This window comes from Girardinichthys multiradiatus, chromosome 4 (genome assembly GCF_021462225.1).
Source record: "Girardinichthys multiradiatus isolate DD_20200921_A chromosome 4, DD_fGirMul_XY1, whole genome shotgun sequence".
Classification (NCBI taxonomy): Eukaryota; Metazoa; Chordata; class Actinopteri; order Cyprinodontiformes; family Goodeidae; genus Girardinichthys; species Girardinichthys multiradiatus.
This window is the reverse complement of record NC_061797.1, coordinates 49313934-49337059: the sequence shown is the minus strand read 5'-3', so window position 1 is coordinate 49337059 and position 23126 is coordinate 49313934. Positions and strand designations below refer to the sequence as shown.

The 23126-nt window shown below is 47.6% G+C and overlaps 1 protein-coding gene across 6 annotated transcripts in view; it reads left to right on the top strand.

Annotated features, from left to right (window-relative positions):
- Positions 1–22851, top strand: part of herc1 (HECT and RLD domain containing E3 ubiquitin protein ligase family member 1) — a 76099-nt gene extending 53248 nt beyond the window's left edge. For 5 of the 6 annotated variants that reach the window (XM_047362598.1, XM_047362599.1, XM_047362602.1 and 2 more), the window contains 37 exons: positions 2805–3060; positions 3376–3497; positions 3582–3808; positions 4449–4717; positions 5284–5336; positions 5418–5618; positions 5689–5863; positions 5976–6243; positions 7072–7285; positions 7556–7764; positions 7845–7972; positions 9045–9181; positions 9574–9774; positions 9845–9975; positions 10073–10290; positions 10532–10652; positions 12267–12413; positions 12504–12605; positions 12700–12873; positions 13130–13429; positions 13502–13567; positions 13653–13778; positions 16052–16190; positions 16595–16776; positions 16869–17024; positions 17103–17225; positions 17305–17407; positions 18688–18857; positions 18969–19107; positions 19747–19916; positions 20063–20232; positions 20318–20483; positions 20557–20633; positions 20712–20964; positions 21483–21635; positions 21735–22040; positions 22353–22851. In XM_047362598.1, coding sequence (XP_047218554.1) covers positions 2805–3060; positions 3376–3497; positions 3582–3808; positions 4449–4717; positions 5284–5336; positions 5418–5618; positions 5689–5863; positions 5976–6243; positions 7072–7285; positions 7556–7764; positions 7845–7972; positions 9045–9181; positions 9574–9774; positions 9845–9975; positions 10073–10290; positions 10532–10652; positions 12267–12413; positions 12504–12605; positions 12700–12873; positions 13130–13429; positions 13502–13567; positions 13653–13778; positions 16052–16190; positions 16595–16776; positions 16869–17024; positions 17103–17225; positions 17305–17407; positions 18688–18857; positions 18969–19107; positions 19747–19916; positions 20063–20232; positions 20318–20483; positions 20557–20633; positions 20712–20964; positions 21483–21635; positions 21735–22040; positions 22353–22538 — 6338 coding nt within the window. In that variant the 3' untranslated portion in view covers positions 22539–22851. The remainder of the gene's footprint in view (positions 1–2804; positions 3061–3375; positions 3498–3581; positions 3809–4448; positions 4718–5283; positions 5337–5417; positions 5619–5688; positions 5864–5975; positions 6244–7071; positions 7286–7555; positions 7765–7844; positions 7973–9044; positions 9182–9573; positions 9775–9844; positions 9976–10072; positions 10291–10531; positions 10653–12266; positions 12414–12503; positions 12606–12699; positions 12874–13129; positions 13430–13501; positions 13568–13652; positions 13779–16051; positions 16191–16594; positions 16777–16868; positions 17025–17102; positions 17226–17304; positions 17408–18687; positions 18858–18968; positions 19108–19746; positions 19917–20062; positions 20233–20317; positions 20484–20556; positions 20634–20711; positions 20965–21482; positions 21636–21734; positions 22041–22352) is intronic. The other variant, XM_047362600.1, reaches the window with a different exon arrangement.
- The last annotated feature ends 275 nt before the right edge of the window (positions 22852–23126 follow it).

Below are 23126 nucleotides of genomic sequence, written 5' to 3'. Positions count from 1 at the left end.
ATAACAGCAAATAATGCAAAATTGGAGAGTAGTATGAGAATGTAGCGAAGAGGGTGAAAGTGGTCGTTATGTCCTCCAGCAGCCTAAGCCTATAGCAGCATAACTACACAGATAGTTTCAGTTCAGATTATTTAGTTAAACGGCGCTTATTTACAACAATGTCGTCTCAAGGAACCTCATAAAGGGTCCCACTGATGGTCATTGTTCTACTAAAAACCACAAGGATTGGGATACCTCTCTCTGTCAGACTGATTATAACCATTGGAAAAGAAAAGGGGTCATACAGGAAAAGAGAGAACATAAAGTTAAAAGTTGAAATAACAGCAAATAATGCAAAATTGGAGAGTAGTGTGAGAATGTAGCGAAGAGGGTGAAAGTGGTCATTATATCCTCCAGCAGCCTAAGCCTATTGCAGCATAACTACAGAGATATCTCAGGATAACCTAAGCCACTCTAACTATAAGCTTTATCAAAAAGGAAAGTTTTAAGCCTAGCCTTAAAAGTAGACAGGGTGTCTGCCTCATGGACTAAAACTGGGAGCTGGTTCCACAGGAGAGGAGCCTGATAACTAAAGGATCTGCCTCCCATTCTACTTCTAGAGACTCTGTTCTCAGACTGCAGGTTTACTGGTGGTTCCTAAAGTGCTCTGTTAGGAACATATGGAAAATTAATTTAGGATTAGGATTAATTGGAATGTATGAATCTGACTTTATGAAGAGCCTTGTGACGACATGTGTTGTGAATTGGCGCTATATAAATAAACTGAATTGAATCTAAACACATATAGGCAATTACAATAATCAGGCAGGATCATTCCACGGGGCGTTGCTTGGTGTAGTGGTACAGTGGGTGCCCCTCGAGGCAGGCGTCCTGGGTTCGATTCCCAACCTTGCTGCATGTCTTCTCAGCTCAGATGTGTTACTTTTGACCTCAGTGTACAGGTCCTTCTCAAAATATTATCATATTGTGATAAAGTTCATTATTTTCCATAATGTCATGATGAAAATTTAACATTAATATATTTTAGATTCATTGCACACTAACTGAAATATTTCAGGTCTTTTATTGTCTTAATACGGATGATTTTGGCATACAGCTCATGAAAACCCAAAATTCCTATCTCACAAAATTAGCATATTTCATCCGACCAATAAAAGAAAAGTGTTTTTAATACAAAAAACGTCAACCTTCAAATAATCATGTACAGTTATGCACTCAATACTTGGTCAGGAATCCTTTGGCAGAAATGACTGCTTTAATGCGGCGTGGCATGGAGGCAATCAGCCTGTGGCACTGCTGAGGTCTTATGGAGGCCCAGGATGCTTCGATAGCGGCCTTTAGCTCATCCAGAGTGTTGGGTCTTGAGTCTCTCAACGTTCTCTTCACAATATCCCACAGATTCTCTATGGGGTTCAGGTCAGGAGAGTTGGCAGGCCAATTGAGCACAGTGATACCATGGTCAGTAAACCATTTACCAGTGGTTTTGGCACTGTGAGCAGGTGCCAGGTCGTGCTGAAAAATGAAATCTTCATCTCCATAAAGCTTTTCAGCAGATGGAAGCATGAAGTGCTCCAAAATCTCCTGATAGCTAGCTGCATTGACCCTGCCCTTGATAAAACACAGTGGACCAACACCAGCAGCTGACACGGCACCCCAGACCATCACTGACTGTGGGTACTTGACACTGGACTTCTGGCATTTTGGCATTTCCTTCTCCCCAGTCTTCCTCCAGACTCTGGCACCTTGATTTCTGAATGACATGCAGAATTTGCTTTCATCCGAAAAAAGTACTTTGGACCTCTGAGCAACAGTCCAGTGCTGCTTCTCTGTAGCCCAGGTCAGGCGCTTCTGCTGCTGTTTCTGGTTCAAAAGTGGCTTGACCTGGGGAATGCAGCACCTGTAGCCCATTTCCTGCACACGCCTGTGCACGGTGGCTCTGGATGTTTCTACTCCAGACTCAGTCCACTGCTTCCGCAGGTCCCCCAAGGTCTGGAATCGGCCCTTCTCCACAATCTTCCTCAGGGTCTGGTCACCTCTTCTCGTTGTGCAGCGTTTTCTGCCACACTTTTTCCTTCCCACAGACTTCCCACTGAGGTGCCTTGATACAGCACTCTGGGAACAGCCTATTCGTTCAGAAATGTCTTTCTGTGTCTTACCCTCTTGCTTGAGGGTGTCAATAGTGGCCTTCTGGACAGCAGTCAGGTCGGCAGTCTTACCCATGATTGGGGTTTTGAGTGATGAACCAGGCTGGGAGTTTTAAAGGCCTCAGGAATCTTTTGCAGGTGTTTAGAGTTAACTCGTTGATTCAGATGATTAGGTTCATAGCTCGTTTAGAGACCCTTTTAATAATATGCTAATTTTGTGAGATAGGAATTTTGGGTTTTCATGAGCTGTATGCCAAAATCATCCGTATTAAGACAATAAAAGACCTGAAATATTTCAGTTAGTGTGCAATGAATCTAAAATATATGAATGTTAAATTTTCATCATGACATTATGGAAAATAATGAACTTTATCACAATATGCTAATATTTTGAGAAGGACCTGTACTTGGGACTCAAAGCAGAGAGTTTTTTGTTGAATATATTTGATTTCTTTATTTATAGTATATGTACATTTATTTAGTCATACTCACTTACAGTGTCGGTGGGATGGGGCCCCGCTCTAACACAAGATTATGGAAAAGTAAAAATAAAATCTGAAATACACACCAAAAACTCTCCAGGAAGCCAAGGGGATTAATGAAGGCAGCTTTCTGTTCAAAAATGCTTTCTGTCAAACTGGGCACCCTTCTGTAATCTAGGTGCTCGAGGAGAAGCAGATGCCCAGAACATCACGGTGTTGGCCATGTGGATGATCGAACATCCAGGCACAGAGGACGAGCGTGACGAGCCACACACCAGAAGCAGCGTGCTCGGAGGCGACGGCTCCGACTCCTCCTGTCCGGGAGCAACGGCCTCCACGGGAGGCAAGTCCCTGGATAGGAGCTCATACCTGTGCTCTCCTGGAGACATCGCCAGCGCAGATGCTTTGGAGATGGAAGAGGGCTTCAGTGAAAGGTACAGCTGAAGCTCGGAGTGCTTTTAGTGGAACATGTCTGGTCCAAAAAGACGTGTTTTCAGTCTTTTCCAGTGATTGAACAAGCAGTAGCTTTCATGTTTCCATCTGGAAAACCTGAGTGATAAAACAGAGTCAGACCTTTCCCAGCCTCTTCCTACTTCTACCTTCTAAGGAGCCACACTGGAGAACTATTGACCATCATCATATAAGATAATGACAGAAAGAAAGTTTAGAGATTTTGTTTTCAAAAATAAAATAATCTCCCAAATTGACTATTTGAAATAATCTGAGTGTTGTCCCTGTGGGTTATGTAGTCCTGAAGGTCCAGAGCAGGACAGTGCCTCAGCGTCCAGCGGCACCGGCCTCAGAGGACGCTCTGCAGCTGGCAGGAAGCACCGCTTTGACCTGGCTGCACGCACACTGCTGGCACGCGCTGGTGAGAAGATCACACACACTGCTTCCACCCCGAGCACATTTGTGACAGTCCAGCAGCTCATGTTGAACTTGCTGTCCTCCTCAGCCGGATTATACCGCTCGGTTCAGGCCCACCACAGCCAGTCTCGTCGAGACGTCTCGTCTCTGCAGCAGCAGCAAGATCCGGCCACCTTGTACGACTTCAACCTGGACGAGGAGCTGGAGATGGACCTCGATGAGGAGACCATGGAGGCCATGTTCGGCCAGGACCTGGCCAGCGACACAGACATTCTGGGAATGTGGATCCCGGAGGTACTGGACTGGCCAACATGGGTGTGTGTGACTTTCTGCTCCAGCCAAAGAGCTGCCATCACCTTCCTGCTCTTTACCTGCATCACCTTGCCCTCTCCGTAACCTCACACATGCACGCTGAAACTCCAGAAAACACTCAGCCGATCCAACCAGCATGACGGGGAAGATGCGTGAAGAAACGGATTCTCAGTGCTGATTGGCTGCTGCTTGGCGTTCATTGATTCACTCTGCATGAGCGTCTGTTCTTTGCTCTGAAAAGTGTGTGTGTGTGTGTGTGTGTTCCTGTCTTGGCATCACAGTGAGACCATTTTTCCGATTTCACCATCTAATTGAGGACCGTTTGTACCAAAGTGAGGACATTTTGCTGGTCGTCACGACCTATTTTGCTAACAGTTAGGTTTAGGACTAAGATGTGAATTGAGTTTAGGTTAAGGTTAGGGTTAGACATGCACTGGTAATGGTTAGGTTTAGGGTTATTGTCAGGGTTAGGAGCATAGAAAGGGTTGAAAATGACTGAAAATCAATGGAAGTCAACAGATGGTCCTCACTACATATAGCAAAACAAGAGTGTGTGTGTGTGTGTGTGTGTGTGTGTGTGTGTGTGTGTGTGTGCGTGCGCACGCGTGTCGATTTCTTCAACATTTGTGTTTCCTCCTGTCAGCATGTGTGTGAGGCCGACGACCGGGACGAGGTGGTGGTGTGTGAGCTCTGTGAGGCCAACGTCGCCAACTTCAACCAGCACATGAAGAAGAGCCACCCTGGCTGCGGGCGCAGCGCCAACCGACAAGGTTACCGTAGCAACGGCTCCTACGTGGACGGCTGGTTCGGAGGGGAGTGCGGCAGTGGAAACCCGTACTACCTGCTGTGTGGTAGCTGCAGGGAGAAATACCTGGCCATCAAGAGCAAAGCCAGGATCCCCACTGTGGAAAGGTGAGCTTCCTGTGGGTGGGGCTGGAACTCCACCTGTCTGCATCCGTTTCTGGTTGATTCTGAGCTTGCGCCCCTCATTGTTTCTGATTCCTCTGGTAGGAAACATTTAGTTCTCCTAAATCTATCTTCACTGAACCTTTGGCACAAATAATGTTAGTAAAGTTAGAAAGACAGCTGAACACCAGCCTCACATTTAAGATGAAATATAATATTACTGCATGTTTAATACCCAGCAGCTTTAGTAGAATCATAGGGAAGTGGTGCTAAGAAAGCATTATTACTTTCTTATATATTCTTTACCTTAGATAATACTTAGCTTCCGACATTTAAAACGCAACCTGAGCTTTAGGCTTATTTTACCCTAAATTTAATGACAAATCCAGTCAGACACACAGAACCATACGGACCTCAGGAGAACTCACTGTTAAATGTCTTATTTATTTCTTCTGTTTATCCTGATTGTTTCTGTCTGCAGTGACTGTTTCCATATTTATACGTTTTCACTTTATGAAGATGTTGGAGTCAACCATCCATCGAGTTAATCTTGTTTCCGCGTTCCCGTTCAGGTACAAGGGACAGGCTCCAGACCTCCTGGGGAAGCAGGACAGCGTGTATGAAGGTGAATCTCAGTGACTGGTTTCTTTTTGGTGCTGAATGGTGACTCTGGAGCTCTCTCAATGTGATCCTGTTCCCACTGCAGAGGACTGGGACATGCTGGATGTGGATGAAGATGAAAAACTGACGGGCGAGGAGGAGTTTGAGCTCTTATCCGGTCCGTTGGGTCTGAGCGAGCGGAGGATCGTCCCCGAGCCTGTCCAGTTTCCCGACAGCGATCCGCTGGGAGCCTCCGTCGCCATGGTGACGGCCACCAACAGCATGGAGGAGACGCTGCTGCAGATAGGTAACGTCTTGCTGTGAAGTCGGAATGCGTGCATGAAACGGCAGCGGTCTGATGCCGTGTTTGTCTCCAGGTTGTCAGACCTCGGTGGATAAGAGCTCCTCCGGGAGGATGACGCTCGGCGAGCAGGCCGCCGCTCTGCAGAACCCTCATGACCGGGTGATGGCGCTCAGGAGGGTGACGGCTGCAGCCCAGGTGCTGCTGGCCAGGACCATGGTGATGAGAGCGCTGTCCCTGCTGTCCGTCAGGTAAGGCTCACCTGTGCAGCTTTTACCAACAACCTTTAAATGTGAAGAAGCTACAGACCCTGTTAATAGGCTCAGTAGATAAGTTTGGTTCTATCCTCTTCCTCCCTTTCAGTGGGTCGAGCTGCAGTCTGGCTGCAGGACTCGAGTCTCTTGGTCTTACTGACATCAGGACTCTGGTTCGGCTCATGTGCCTGGCTGCTGCGGGTCGAGCTGGCCTCTCCACCAGTCCGGCAGCGGGTTCGGGACACTCGGAAAGGCCCCGGGGGACCACCAAGGCCAGCAAACCAATCTCCTGCCTGGCCTACCTGAGTACAGCTGTGGGCTGCCTGGCCTCCAACAGTCCCAACGCTGCCAAGCTGCTGGTGCAGCTCTGCACACAGGTATCCAGACTCATCTGGTCCAGATCCTTCCTCTGTTCATCCTGCAGGTTCCCTCAGATCAGCTCCGGTTCACTGAAACCACACCAGATTCTGCGTTTGGTGCAGGAGAGATGGTTAGGATTATGGCCTCTGATTTATGAAAATATGAGTCGGCACCGAAAATCAATCCTTTTCTCCTAAAGCTACATGTTAGCATATTGGTGCTAATGGTTGGTATTTATTTTTCCACAAACGTTTCAGTTTTCCACTGATCTTACTCCATACATACATCCTTGACCTCCCTTGCCTCAGTCCCCTCCTCCAGCTCATCTGGGCGGACTCTGAGGTGCTCTCAAACCAGCTGTGAAACGTAATTGATCCAGAAGACCTGGATCTGCTCCAAGTCCTTTTCCCAGAAAGAAAACCTTGGAAGCCAGAATGGTTTCTTAGCATCCAGAAGGGTTCTGCACCAAATGCCCAAACCATCACAACTGACTGCTGTCAAAGACACAAATAAGCATTTCAAGGTTCATTGTCTTCCTGTGGATCATTCTGAATCACATGAAAAGAAGTCTTTGCAAAACAGGGCTTGTTCCTCATTGAGATGAAGCAGAATGAAGAACCTGGACAGGTCTTCAGTCCATCAAACAGACACACAGGACAGACAACCCTTAACACACACACATTTAGAGAGACCAGTTAACCTAGCAGTCCCCGCATCCATGTGGAAAACATGCGAACTCCATGCAGCAAGACCCAAGACCAGGATCTAAACCCAGTTTCATGTTGTTGGAGGCTCTGTGTTTTCCTGCTCTTTGGAGAGGTGATACCGCTGTCTTTCTGTTCCAGAACCTGATTTCTGCAGCTACAGGCATGAACCTGACCACCGTAGACGACCCAGTCCAGAGGAAGTTCCTGCCCAGCTTCCTGCGTGGCGTGGCTGAGGAGAACAAGCTCATCACCTCCCCGAACTTTGTGGTGACGCAGGCTCTGGTGGCCCTGCTGGCTGATAAGGGGGCCAGGCTGCGACCCGTGTACGACAAGGCCGACCTGGAGAAGAGAGGTTTGTAGATCTGATGGGAAGCAGCCACGTCCTGTTGACACGAGCGACATTTTCACAACATGTTCTTTTGTTCCTACTCAGTTAAACTTGTTCAGAACTGGTTCTGATGTAATGCATGCTGTTCTGGTTCAGAAAGTCTTCATGTTGAGCAGCTCTGTTCCGTCTCTGTTCACTGTTTGTGTTTTTATGGTTTCCGTTGCTCCTTCCTGACTCGAGCAGGTCTAATTGCACATTTATATGCCCATCCTTTCCATAATCCTTCCGCTGTAGGCCCTCTGGAGCTGGCCAACGCTCTGGCGGCCTGCTGCTTGTCCTCAAGGCTGTCCTCGCAGCACCGTCAGTGGGCGGCGCAGCAGCTGGTGCGCACGCTGGCGGCGCACGACCGCGACAACAACCAGAACCGTCCGCAGACCTTCGCCGACATGGCCGGGGACTTGCGAAAGTGCTCCTTCATCAAGCTGGAAGCCCACCAGAGCAGGGTTGGTGATTTTTTTTCTGCCAGTGGGCTGGGTCTAACTGCTGGGTTCTGTTCAGCACCTGATGTTTCATCTTCATTCAGGTCATCACATGCGGCTGGTGCAGTAAGAAAGGCCTGCTGGCCACCAGTGGCAACGATGGGACGGTCAGAGTGTGGAACGTGACAAAGAACCAGTACACGCTGCAGCAGACCTGCATCTTCAACAAGGAGTGAGTTCCTCTGTGGTTTCAGCCCAGCCCTGAACCTTCAACCACAGACCTCAGTGGATTCATTCATTCATGTGTGACGGACCAACACAAAGTGGAAGGAAAAGGATGGGAGGCATGGTTTACAGACATTTTAAGAAGATTGGAAAACTAATTGAACTAACTTTACTCTGATACCCCTAAACAATCCAGTGTTGCCCGCCGCCTTTAGAAGCCAGCTTATTAGTAAATAGTCCACCTGACTGTGATCACCATCACCTTCACCCTCTTTATACTATCACCAAACTAAAACATACTGGTGGCAGCATCATGCTGTAGGACAGAGAAGCTGATCAGGCTAAATCCAGGAAAATCCTGGAAGAAAACCTGTTAGAGCAGGGGTGGACAACTCCAGTCCTCGAAAGCCAGTGTGCTGCAGGTTTTACAGTTGGACTGAGGACGCATCAACCATGGAGGACTGGAGTTGTCTACTCCTGTGTTAGAGGCTGGGAGGAGGTTCACCCTCCAGCAGGACAACCACTCTAAACATACAGAGAGAGCAGTGGATGGTTTAGATCAAAGCAGATTCATGGGTTAGAATGGCTTAGTCAAAGTCCAGACCTAAATCCATCAAGACTTGACGACTGATGTTCACAGCGGTTCTCCATCTTACTGGACTTAAAATGATTAAAAAAAATAAATGAGGACAAACTGACCGTCTGTAGATGACCAAAGCTGGTGGAGACAAATCCCAGAAAACCTGCAGCTGGACCTGCAACCAAAGATGGTTCTACAACATTCTGACTCTGTGGGGCTGAATACAGAAGATGAATGAATTTTTATTTGTAAAAATGTTCAAAACCATGAGTCACCTTGGTTCTGGTACATAAAATCCACTGAAGTCTGTTTGTAATGAGACAAAATGGGGAGAAGAATCAAGTTTGGTCCATTTTTAAATCTGTCAACAGTCCAGTAATCCATCAGCAGCAGATGATCTAAACAATATTTCTGCTTCTCAGTCGTGTAAAACCTTGAAGTATGATGCCCTGATAAACATTTAAGTCTCCACTTTGTGTGTTTTTGCCTCCGTCTTCAGTGATGGCTCCTCAGAGGACGGGATGTCCAGTTTGGGCTCTCCCAGTGACCCCTGCCTGTCTCCTCTGGCCTGGAGTGTGGCTGGAAAAAATCTGGCATCAGCCATGGAGAAAATGGTCAACATCTGGCAAGTCAACGGTAAACCGTAGGTTTTCTTTCTGTTCGCCTGCAGCTGCCATGGTGCTGTTTTCCTCCCAGCTGTTGTGTTGGTGCTGAGCTTTATTCAGCTGTTTGATTGGCTTGTTTCATCATTATGAGATTCCTGCAGAACATGAATGAAAGTTTATTAAGATCATATGGTGTCCATCAAAAATAAAGGCTGGATGTTTTCCCTGCCTCCTTCCTGGTTCCTAATCTGAAAACAAGTGGGCTCAGGGCCAGCACCAAAACTGAGTGATAAAGCGGCCAATGTCCAAAGAACAACCCTGAAAGACATCCAGAAATCCTGTAAAACTGTTGATAAAAGTTCTGGGAGGAAAATCAGAGCGGGAGTTTTGGACTGTAGCTTAAAGTCCTGTGTCCTCTTGCAGGTGGTAAAGGCCTCCTGGATGTGCAGCCTCACTGGGTGTCGGCGCTGGCGTGGCCTGAACAGGAGGTGGAGTCTTTGCGGTTTGGGGAGCCCAAAGATTTGCTGCTGGTGGGTCGGATGGACGGATCTCTGGGTCTGATCGAGGTTCTGGATGCGACCGACATGCATCGCAGCGAGTTAGAGCACTGTTACAGGAAAGATGGTATGAAACCCCCTGCTCCGTGTGCACACACCTTGTCTAAGAGCTAAAATAACAGTGTGTCGTCTGTCAGTGGCTGTGATGCACATCGCCTGGTACAGAGAGGACCGGCCGTTCGCTGTGGGATATGCAGACGGAAAACTGCTGATTGGATCCAAAGAGCCTTTGGAAAAAGGAGCCATCGTGGTCATTGATGCACACAAGGTAACCTGAAGCACAGCAGAGAGCCTGGACTCATTTCAGAACTTTTCCTCAAACTGGTATGAATTTCCCCATCAATTCATTACAATCTGTTTCTCAGGAGTCCATCACCAGTATGAAGTGGAGTCCAAACGGTCAGATCTTACTGACCTGCGCTAAGGAGGAGACTGTGAAGCTGTGGGCCCCTTTGTACTGTGATTCGGGTCAAGGTTCTGGCTGGTGCTGCCTGCAAAGTCTTCGACATCCCTCCCTGGTTAACGGTGTGGCCTGGTGTGACCTGCCAGGACGCGGTCCGAAGCCCCTCAACATGCTCGCTGTGTACGTGTTCTCAGCCTGTAGGGCGTCCCCAAACCCGCAAAAACCCAGAATATTTACGGTCCATACCAGCTCAGTCACATATAAACTCTGTTCAGAACCTTTACTTGCTCATTCATCAAGGCTGAAAATCTGAATCATGTAGAAATCTTTAAAACTTGGAGAGGAATCGTTTTCATGTTTAACCTCCGGACCGAGCCGCAACAGATCCACATTTTCATGAAATAAAACTGTTGTTTTTCAGCTGCTGCCAGAACGGCCTCGTCTCCGTCTGGACCGTTCCTCAAGAAATCTGCGACTTCCCAGAATCCTGTGTGTCCGGATCAGAGAGACTCTGGGAGACTCAGGCCAAACCCAAAATATTGGTAAATTTACTTTGTTGTATTAATCATTGGTGCATTAAATGTCATCTCAGGAGAAGCATTAAAATCATCTCTATGGTGACATTTATCTGAACATCTTGAAACATTTGAAGGGTTCTGTGTTCAGATTTGACCCACAGTGGATCTACAACCCACACAACCCCTGTGAAAATTCAGGTGCTTCTCATGTAAAAGATGATAGATTATTTCACCTTTACTGTAACATTTATGTTGTAAAAATCAGCTGAAAAACAAGCAACTCTATGAGGGAAGAAGATGTAAAACAACCTGGTTGCATAAATGTTCACACCTTAAACAATAAGGCTCGGGCTTTAACTATACCGCTATTCAGTTTTCATGAACAGTTGTGGACAATCCGATGTCAACGGGGGGTTGTTTTTTTCCCTGTGTCACAAGGGCAGAAAAATATATATAATATCGGTAGATATCGGCCATAACAGCAATGTTAATATCTAATATCAATTTCAGCCCAAAATTTCATATCGGTGCATCCTGAATTTAAACTGAATGTTTCCCCTAAATAGATGTAAGAAAGAGAGAAACTGGTCAGAGAACCTGACAGGAGGCAACACTGAAGAAGCTGCAGGAACAGGTTCTGGTTGTGTTAGTATCTGACGGTCTCCTGTATTCTCCCTTTATCTGGACTAAGGAGTTGGGCTGAAAGACAGAATCATTTTGTCTCAAACATCAGGACCTGGCCAGAATCCTCTAATTCTTCTTTGTTATATTCTGAGGAAACATGGTGGTGGCAGCATCATGATGTGGGGTTTTTACATTCACGGTTGATGAAGACGATGAAGAGGAATTTTATAAGCTTTCAACCTTTATGATCCAGAGAGCCATTTTTCCCTCAGTTCAGCCAAAAAAAAAAACAAGTGTTACCTGACCTTCTGAATAAAAGGTCATTTTAAAGACCTACCATTTTATTTCCATTTTTAGGTTTTGCGTCAAACCTTTGCTAAAAGAGGATGGATACATTTTTTTCAGGGATATTGATATTTAAAACTACTAGAACCTGCATTTATATTTAGGTCTGTTATTAGGAGCCATCATGGAAGGTCCAAAGAGCCGCAGGTTGGCCTAGCTGAACTAAATCCTGATACCCAAAGAGGATTGTGGGTAAGAGATGTTCCCACAGTCTGAGAGATCTGGAGAATTTATACTACTTGAGCAAATATTACCAAGTCCATGATGTGGGACTCAAAAGCTGCTTCAGCTGTTGGTTTAAAGCAAACTTGTGCAACCAAGTTACTGCAACCTTTTTATTTTATATTTGCCCCTAACTCACTGGAGTCCAGAGTTTGTCCTCAAGGGTCTACTGTCCCGATCTCTGCCTGGTTCAGCACACCTGAATCAAATGACAGGTTTGTTAGCAGACCTCCACAGAGCTTCATGACTTGCTGGGCAGGTTGGTTCAGGTTTGTCAGAGCAGGGACACATGTGAGACTTGTAGGACACAGAGTCTTGAGGACTGGAGTTGGACACCCCTGTCCTAGTTTGTAAATCAGCTGAAGGTGGAAATGCTTCATCATGATCATGATGTGGACACTCCACATCCACTATTGGATCATTTGGAGCTGTGATGATGTGTTGCAGTCGACCCGGTGGTTCGAGGACGGAGCCGTGTGCGTCTTCCAGCTGAAAGGACACATCACTCCGGTACGGACGCTGGCCTTTAGTCCTGACGGTCTGGCCCTGGCATCTGGAGGCGTCGGAGGCCTCATGAACATCTGGTCTCTGCAGGTAAGAGACACACAGCCGGATGGTTGACCACAGGCAGATTGATGCAACGTCTTTTTTCCGGGAGTCATTGTTTGTTTCCACGTCCAACAGGACGGATCCGTCCTCCAGACCGTCGTCGCCGGCTCAGGAGCGATCCAGAACATAGTCTGGATCCCAGATGTTGGTGTGGCTGTCTGCTCCAATAGGTCAAAGGTTAGACATCTTACGCATCTGTCGTTTTACATGTTACTCCTCATCGCCTCGCCTTCATCACCTACATTTGGTTCTCTCACGTTCGGGTTTCCAGGACGTTCTGGTCGTTAACTGCTCCAAAGAATTCATGGCGTCCAACCATGTGCTGGCCACCTGCCGCACAGCGCTGAAGAAGCAGGGCGTGGTCGGCCTCAACATGGCGCCCTGCATGAGGGCGTTCCTGGAGAGACTGCCGGTGATGCTGCAGGAGCAGTACACCTACGAGAAGGTACTGAAACTAGGACGGGTCAGTCCAAACTTCCTGATCCATTCCTCATGTTCTTTGTTCTGCTCCCAAGGAGTGCTCCAGGTTTTCCAAAGGTCCTTTAGATGTTTTCTTTTGAGTTGAAGCTGGTTTAGATGTTAGGGAGCGGTCCGTCTACAGTCTGAGATAAATCAGGACGAGCTGCTCAGAAGAAAGTCATTAGAAGTCTATCCGACTGGGTTAAAGTCTGATTTGTCTCGTTTCTGATGTCACACTCCAGCCTCACGTGGTTTGTGGTGAGCAGCTCGTGCACAGCCCCTACATGCAGTGTCTGGCGTCGATGGCTGTAGGTCTCCACCTGGACCAGCTGCTGTGCAGCCCACCCGCCCCGCCCCACCTCCGACATTGTCCTCCGGAGTCCGGCCCCGCCGTCTGGAACACCAGCGAATGGGCGTGGCTCAACTGCTTCTCCACCACCATCAAGGCAGCTGAGGCCCTCGCTCGAGGAGCCACGTTCCCAGAATCCTTCTGCGTTCCTGACCTGGAGCAGGGGCCCAAGGAGGAGATGGCTCTGGTGATGGTGAGGGGCGGCTGCAGTCTGTGATCTACGCATTAACTCTGCAGCTCATCTTAACGCTCTGTTTGTTTCCAGGACAACGGGAAGTGGGCGTCTGGGATGGACGAGCAGATCATGTCCTGGGCCACGTCCAGGCCAGAGGTAAATCCAGACCCGTCTCCTGGAATATTCTGTTGTTCCAGTCTGCTGCAGAGCGGACCTGCTTCACCTGTGTGTGTACTTCCAGGACTGGCACCTGGGAGGAAAGTGTGATGTTTTCCTGTGGGGAGCTGGTCGGCACGGTCAGCTGGCGGAGGCTGGCAGGAACATCCTAGTTCCTACGACCGCCCTGTCCTTCTCACAGGCACAACAGGTACTGAAAAACCACCAAAGCTGACCGCTTTTACGTAAAATACAGGAGAAACACATTCAGATGTTAGGTTCTTGGTTTCTGGTAATTCAATTCAATTCAGTTTATTTATATAGCTCCAATTCACAACACACATCGTCTCAAGGCACTTCATAAAGTCAGGTTCACACATTCCTATTAATCCTAATCATTGAACAGTTCAGTCAGATTCAGTTATTTATTCAAATTGGATAAAAAGTTTTTCTATCTAAGGAAACCCAGCAGATTGCATCCAGTCAGTGACTTGCAGCATTCACTCCTCCTGGATGAGCATGTAGAGACAGTGGACAGTTACTGGTGTTGACTTTGCAGCAATCCCTCATACTGAGCATGCATGTAGCGACAGTGGAGAGGAAAAACTCCCTTTTAATAGGAAGAAACCTCCAGCAGAACCAGAACCAGGCTCAGTGTGAGCGGCCATCTGCCACGACCGACTGCGGGTTTGAGAGAACAGAGCAGAGACACAAAGAGACCAAAGAAGCACTGATCCAGGAGTACTTTCTATGGGAAGGAAAAGTAAATGTTAATGGATGTAGCTCCTTTAGTCGTTTCATCTAGAAAGAAAGAACAGATAAACTCTGAGCCAGTTTTCAAGGTTAGAGTCTGAAAGAGAGAACATAGAGTTAGTCACAGTAGAAGCTCAGTCAGTAGCCATGTCTAGGAGAGAGAAAGGGTTAAACACTAAAAGACAGGGCTACGTGGATCATCTGTAGAGGATGAGCATTAAGTTGTTGCCAGCAGAAGCTCGGACGATTCCCCTCTCCAGAAAGGTGTCACAGGTAGATACAGAGTCAGGCCAGGTGTAGCTTCTAGGAAGAGAAAAGAGAGAACAAAGTTAAAAGCTGAAATAACAGCAAACAATGCAACATTGGAGAGTAGTGTGAGAATGTAGCGAAGAGGGTGAAAGTGGTCGTTATGTCCTCCAGCAGCCTAAGCCAATAGCAGCATAACTACAGAGATAGTTTCAGTTCAGATTATTTAGTTAAACGGAGCTTATTTACAACAATGTCGTCTCAAGGAACCTCACAAAGGGTCCCACTGATGGTCATTGTTATACTAAAAACCACAAGGATTGGGATACCTCCCTCTGTCAGACTGATTATAACCATTGGAAAAGAGAAGGGGTCATACAGGTAGCAGAAATGGAGGGTGTGTTTAAACCTCAACCATAACTGAGCCGGTTTAGGCTAAACCTGACTCCACCTTACCCCATCCAACAGGGAGGGAGGAAGACAGAGGTAAAAAATAAGGAAGATACCTCAGGATAAACTAAGCCACTCGAACTATAAGCTTTATCAAAAAGGAAAGTTTTAAGCCTAGCCTTAAAAGTAGACAGGGTGTCTGCCTCACAGACTAAAACTGGGAGCTGGTTCCACAGGAGAGGAGCCTGATAACTAAAGGATCTGCCTCCCATTCTACTTCTAGAGACTCTAGGAACCACCAGTAAACCTGCAGTCTGAGAACAAAGTGCTCTGTTAGGAACATATGGACCAATCAGATCTCTGATGTATGATGGAGCTAGATCATTAAGGGCTTTATATGTGAGGAGGAGAATTTTAAATTATATTCTGGATTTAACAGGGAGCCAATGAAGGGAAGCTAAAATAGGAGAAATATGATCTCTCTTTTTAATTTTCATCAGAACTCTTGCTGCAGCATTTTGAATCAGCTGAAGGTTTTTAACTGCATTTTGTGGACATCTTGATAGTAAAGAATTACAATAGTCCAGCCTTGAAGTAACAAATGCATGGACTAGTTTTTCAGCGTCACTCCTGGACAGGATATTTCTAATTTTGGTAATGTTCTGGAGGTGAAAGAAGGAAATCCTAGAAACCTGTTTAATATGGGATTTAAATTACATGTCCTAGTCAAAGTTAACACCAAGGTTTTTTACTTTATTATCAGAGGTCAATTTAATGCCATCCAGGTTAAGTGATTGACTAAGCAGTTTCTTTTTTAAAGACTCCGGTCCAAAGACGACAACTTCTGTCTTGTCTGAATTTAGAAGCAGAAAATTTAATGTCATCCAAGTTTTTATATCTTCAAGACATGCTTGTAGTCTATCTAACTGGTTGGGCTCATCAGGATTTATGGATAAGTAAAGCTGAGTATCATCAGCGTAACAGTGAAAATGTATCCTATGCTGCCTGATAATTTGACCTATTGGAAGCATATATATAGTGAAGAGAATTGGACCAAGTACTGAACCCTGTGGTAACTTCTTCACTCTCTTGCAGGTGGTGTGTGGTCAGAACTGCACCTTCGTCATCCAGCCCAACGGGTCGGTGTTGGCCTGTGGAGAGGGCAGCTACGGCCGTCTGGGACAGGGAAACTCCGACGACCTGCACGTCCTCACCATCATCTCAGCTCTTCAAGGTGAGCCTCCAATGGACAGCAGGCCCCAGTGAACGCAGGTTTTAATCCAGAACCACCTCACATCTGGTTTATCCTAACGTAAAGAACCCTCCAGAACCTTACTTCTGTGTAGAATCACTGCAGAAACTTTTCGGTTGAACGGTTTTGATGAGCTCTGATCCAGCAGAATCACAGTACCAGATGTTCTGGAGTTCTGCGAACTGATTTCATGTAAAGTTTAGTCCAATGCGATATTAACTTTTTTCTGCTGATTCAGGTTCTGGTTCTGTGTGAGAGGGATCAAATGTTGCATTGGCAACCTAAAATATATCAGGAACACATCAGGAAATCCTGATCCTCACAGTTCGGGTGGGGTTGTTAGGTCGTATCCGTGGGGACCTCATGTTGTCGTTTTCCGTCTCCAGGATTCGTTGTGACCCAGCTGGTCACGTCCTGCGGCAGCGACGGCCACTCCATGGCGCTGACGGAGAGCGGCGAGGTCTTCAGCTGGGGCGACGGAGACTACGGCAAGCTGGGCCATGGGAACAGCGACCGCCAGCGCCGACCACGGCAGATTGAAGCGCTGCAGGGAGAGGAGGTGGTTCAGGTGGGTCCGTCTGCAGGAGCGACAGGAAAATAAGAGATTTTAATCATGGATCTCTCAGCTCATGCTTGTTTCTTACCTTCTCTGCTCTGCAGATGTCCTGTGGATTCAAACACTCAGCAGTGGTGACAGCTGATGGGAAGCTTTTCACCTTTGGGAATGGAGATTATGGCCGACTGGGACTAGGAAACACATCCAACAAGAAGCTTCCGGAGAAGGTCACGGCTCTGGAGGGTCACCAGGTGGGACAGGTGAGCATTTCTCAGACAGTTGGTGTGAGTTTGGATGAATGGAGGATGTTCAGAGCTCATCCTGTTGGTTCTCCTCAGGTGGCCTGCGGTCTGAACCACACTTTAGTCGTCTCTGCCGATGGAACGATGGTTTGGGCCTTCGGTGATGGAGACTATGGAAAACTGGGACTGGGGAATTCCACAGCCAAGTCTTCTCCTCAGGTGAGATTCAGCTGAAAAAGAAAAAGCTGAACTCAAGCCATTTGATTTGTGCGTAACTCAGATGTTTGAAACTCTGCAGAAAGTGGACGTGCTGTGTGGGATCGGGATCAAGAAGGTGGCCTGTGGAACTCAGTTTTCTGTGGCTTTAACCAAAGATGGCAAAGTTTTCACGTTCGGCCAAGGTACCCTCGGTTTCCTTGACCTTTCTGCGCTGCACTCAGTGTTTCTGTTGCTATAGAAGAACAAACTGACCCAGAGGGACCAAATGTTAACTTTAAGACAGTTTGGGTCCTGGAGACTCGCACCTAAATCGCCCTAAAATCAAAGTGAGAGATATTAAAAACTTCCTAAATCCAACATCACAGCGATCATTCTTACTGTCCATCATCTGTCCGTCCCTCCGTCTGACCGCCAACTCATCCGTCCGTCCCATCGTCTTGTATTTATTTAGAAAGCGCTTTACTAATCGAATAGCAAGCAAAGTGCTTCACAGGTAAATAAAAAGCTAAAAAGGAATATATGATTATATACACAAAAAATGTAGTAGATAAATAAAGTTAGGCAGTAATTAAGTTATTCAGTGAGACATAAATGTAACATCTAATTTAATTAGCTTCTTTATTTATTCACCTTTGTAGTAGTTGCCTCTTTTATTTATTTACTAATGACTTATTTTTCAATGTATTTATTTAAGTGTGTGTTTTAATATTTTCTGTTTTTCAGCCTGCATAGCTCGAACCTGCATGGCTTTTCCCACCAAAAAGCATTTAGCGTTGGTGAACGTTCGGTGTTAATAACGTTCAAATTCCTCCAGTCTATTTAATTACTGCCCACATTTATTTATTTATTGTAATGTTTTGGATTTAATAGTATGCTTATTTATTGAGCATTTATTTATTGTATTTATTCTTCATTATGGCAGGATTGCTCTTCCATACTGGAAGGTCTGGACCTTGTTTAACTAACTGAGATAATTTAACATTTTTTATTTGATGTTTTTAGCAGTTCATGTTTTCTTCATTCATTCATTGTTTGTTGTTAAAAAATGAAAAGTTGCTTAAAATCAGTGCCAACTCATCCTCACCTCTGGGATCTTCTTCATCTTCTCCCCCCCTGCCATGAAGATGGACCAAGTTCTGGTCCAATACTGACAACAAAGCCAGAGTTTGTTCTCATATAACAGAAAAAGTTCATCTTATTGAAATGATCTGTCAGTTTAAATCAGAATCATCTTCAGATAGTTTCTATTTTAATACATTTATTGGTAAATCTGGACCCAAGTAGCTGAACAAGGAGAAATGTTTGAGCCTCCCGTGAAGCGGTTCTGTCTGGTGACCCATCAGCTGCTTCTACAAATCCGTAGAATATTATTTTGTTAGAAAAAATAATCATATTGGATCCTAAATGATGAAAATCCCAAAAACAATTCCTTCCTTCAACACGTTTGTTTCCTCCATTAAAGACCGGCTGATCGGCTTGCCTGAAGGCCGAGCCCGGAACCACAACCGACCCCAGCAGGTGCCGGCGCTGTCGGGGATCTACATCCAGGACGTGGCGGTCGGTGCCGAACACACCCTGGTTCTGTCGTCTACAGGAGACGTTTATGCCTGGGGCAGCAACTCAGAGGGACAGGTAACCTGTGTGAAAGCCAGGGACCAGAGTCCTCTGATCTGAGAGGATCCAACAGTCCAGCTCAGGTTTTCAAACAGAATCTTTGTTGACCCGGTTATTCTCTGCCTGCAGCTCGGTCTGGGCCACACCAACCACGTCAGAGAACCAACACTGGTGACGGCGCTGCAGGGCAAGAACATCAACCAGATCTCTGCAGGACGGTGCCACAGCGCGGCCTGGACGGCTCCCTGCGTGCCGCCTCGAGCACCAGGTCGGTACCACACCGAGTTCTGTTCGGAAGTACTGATCCGGTCAAAATCCTTCTTCCTACCTTTAAGGTCATTCGTAACCTCTCCGTATCTCAGTGGAGTGCTGCAGAACCACCTCCTCCATCCACCTGGGGCTCAGAGCGTTCAATTCCTCGGACCCTGACCTCCGACCTCCAGGGTTCAGGGTCAGAGGAACTGCTCTCCCCCCCTACATGGGTTTCTTTGGACTTCAGCTGCTTTTTCACTTACAGTGATTGAATCAAAGATGGAGTCTGACAGGCCGCTGTTAGCGTGATGTAAATTCGGTCCTGTGTCCGGATCAAGGCATGAGCTTCAGAACCTCCGCTGGAGAATTTATTCCGGTTCTGTCATGTTCTGGTGCAGAAAAGCAAAATAGATTATAGAAAATGTTTCCGGAGTTTATTCCATCATCCGTCTGTCCCAAAATATTAGAAGTTGGACATAAGAAAATGTGTGGCAATCCTGAGATAAACCAAGTTTTTAGAAGTTCTGCTGTGACCCGCTTAGTTGGTTACTGTGTGAGGTTCTGGACATTAATAGGAATTAAACTGCTCTCTGCAGACTCACATCAGCCTTCTGCTTGACATCTGTTGCTCTTTCTCACCTTTCCTCCTCTTCAGGCTCGTCGGTTCCGCTCCAGCTGGGTCTGCCGGCGGCGGTGCCGCCTCAGTACAGCACGCTGAAGGAGGTGAGCATGGAAGCGGTGAGGGCCCGGCTCCGCCTCCTCTACCACTTCTCCGACCTCATGTACTCGTCATGGAGACTGCTGAACCTCAGCCCAAACAACCAGGTGAGGACAGGTCCAGTTCAGAACCTCACAGAACCCACACAGCACCCAAGTGTTGTCTGGAGACCAAACACAGGAAGCCCTCTGTGATGTTCTCAGCATGTTGAACCCTTTGAGACGTGTTCACAGGAAGTGTTGTTGTTCTGCAGAGCTGCACCTCCCACTACAACGCAGGAACCTGGGGGATTGTTCAGGGCCAGCTGAGGCCCCTGCTGGCCCCCCGGGTCTACACGCTGCCCATGGTGCGCTCCATCGGGAAGACGATGGTTCAGGGAAAGAACTACGGACCTCAGATCACCGTCAAACGGATCTCCACTCGGTCAGTAAACGTTCCTCTCTTTAAATCATCGTTAGATTTCAGAAACTGAAGCTCGGATTTCCTCTCTTTGTCTCTCTTCCCGCAGCGGCCGGAAGTGCAAGCCGATCTTCGTGCAGATCGCGCGGCAGGTAGTGAAGCTAAACGCCTCTGACCTCCGGCTGCCTTCCCGGGCCTGGAAGGTCAAACTGGTGGGGGAGGGAGCAGACGATGCAGGGGGTGTGTTTGACGACACCATCACGGAGATTTGCCAGGTATTCATGGATCTGAGCTCGAATTACTGAGTCCAGGACTTTCCAGGTGACTGATGATAGGAGTGTTTTATAGGAGCTGGAGACGGGTGTGGTGGACCTGCTGATCCCTTCCCCCAACGCCACAGCAGAGGTCGGCTATAACAGAGACAGGTGAGCAGTGTAACTAACTTGATGCTGGATAATCCCACGGTCATGGAACTCATCTTGGATCCTCTGTTATACCCACAGATTCCTGTTCAACCCATCCGCCTGCCTGGATGAGCACATGCTCCAGTTCAGGTTTTTGGGCATCCTGATGGGCGTAGCCATCCGCACCAAAAAGCCCCTGGACCTGCACCTGGCTCCGCTGGTATGGAAACAGCTGTGCTGCATCCCGCTGCAGCTGGAGGACCTGGAGGAGGTGGATCTCCTCTACGTGCAGACCCTCAAAAGCATTCTTCACATTGAAGACGGCGGCATCACCGAGGATAATTTCCATGAGGTGGGAAATACAGCTTTCATTTTACACCGGCTCTGATCCGATTAATGCAGATTAAACGTGACCCAGGATAAGATCCTGGTTCCTGGAGTGGTGATGTAGCTGGAATACTCGGGACTACAGTGACCTGTTGACAGTCCCAAACACATCGTTCCAAGACTGTCGTGGAAAAACAGGAAGTTTTAGGGTCGGGGCCGAGTTAGAAAGGAATTCAGATCGGATCAGAACCAGGCCGAATGCCTTGGCCCTCCAGAGAAACTGAGCAGAGGTGGAACCAGATGGAGCTTGATGGAGCGACTGTGGAAATGTGAAGGTGGGGTAGATAGGAGCATCTTTTTCTTTGGGTTGGAAATGGACTCTGAGCGTCAGGTGGACAATGAACATCAGAATCTACCTGTTGGTGGAGCTCCCACAGACAGAAGTTCTGAAATGTTGGTCCGCTGCTGTGGTTCTGTACAGATACGAAGAGACAGTGAGTTGTTGGTTCCCCTCTGAAATAAAACCCGGTTGTGTTTTCCCAGATGATTCCTTTGGATTCCTTCGTCGGGCAGAGCGCAGATGGGAAGATGGTTCCCATCATTCCAGGTGGAAACAGCATCCCCCTCACTTTCTCCAACAGGAAGGAGTACGTGGAGCGAGCCATCGAGTACCGGCTGCACGAGATCGACCGACAGGTAAACGGACCCGGGAAGTCACAGAATCCCCTCTGATCCAAAGCCTGTTTTATTCTTTAACAGGTTTACTAACGGGCCTGTCCTTTGCCTCTCCACCAGGTGGCGGCGGTCCGTGAGGGCATGTCATGGATCGTGCCGGTGCCGCTGCTGTCCCTGCTCACGGCCAAGCAGCTGGAGCAGATGGTGTGCGGGATGCCGGAGATCTGCTGCGACGTGCTGAAGAAGGTGGTGCGGTACCGGGAGGTGGACGAGCAGCACTCGCTGGTGCTGTGGTTCTGGCAGACGCTGGAGGAATTCTCCAACGAGGAGCGCGTGCTCTTCATGCGGTTCGTGTCCGGACGGTCCAGGCTTCCCGCCAACACAGCTGACATCTCCCAGAGGTTCCAGATCATGAAGGTGGACCGGGTGAGTGAACAGAACCGACCTGAAAAAAGCCAGCTTTGTCTTTTTCCCCGTGTAATGACTTCCACACTGTTGATGCTCCTGTGACCTGGTTGTACTGGAGTTTGGTGGGTTACCTCACGGGTCAGACCGGCCCATCAGGCTGAAATCATCAAGTTCTGGTCAACAAGGAGTAGAAAAACAATCTGATTTAAAGTATTGGACCACCAGTCAGCGGTTAGAACTGATCAGAGGAAGTCAAACATGGATGTGAGCGGTGAAACCTGCTCCTTCGGTCTTCCTCTCTGCTGATGTGCCGTGTTTTTGTTTCCTCAGCCGTACGACAGCCTTCCCACCTCCCAGACCTGCTTCTTCCAGCTGCGCCTGCCGCCGTACTCCAGCCAGGCCGTCATGGCCGAGAGGCTGCGCTACGCCATCAACAACTGCCGCTCCATCGACATGGACAACTACATGCTCTCCCGGAACGTGGACAACGCTGAAGGCTCGGACACGGACTACTGATGGAGCCGCCCCGCCATCGCTGCACCAGTCGTAGCAAACTCTTTTGCATCCTTTTATTTCCTCTCTATCAACACAAACCTTCATCTCTGAACATCCAGGAGAAGTGCATTGAATTTGGTTTCCTTCCACAGAGCTCCGTTCGTTGTTTGGGAATGTGTACAGAACATCTCGGAGCAGCGGAGCTGCCAGTTAAGGATTGTACATTGTGTAAAATGCTTCATTAGGAAAATGTTTTGCATTGTATCCATATTTATTGTTTTCATTGGCGGCAGCGAGTTTCCCAAAGCAAACAATAAAAATGCTGCAGAACTGATCTGTGATCTGTTTGAAACGACTCCGGCGCCGGGTCGATTCAGGAGGAAGACACCAACCGTCTCCATCCAGCTGCATGCGGTGCGTTCAGGTGCAGCCTCACGATGCGTTAAAGTAGTCTGGATAGAAAACTGCTGTGTTTTAGACCGAAACCAGAACCAGTACCACAACAGCAGCACCTCAAACCTCATTTCAGAATCCAGTTTTGGGTTAGATTCACTTATTTGGATGAGGTCATATTTCTGCATACAGGCTCCGATATATACATACAGTCAG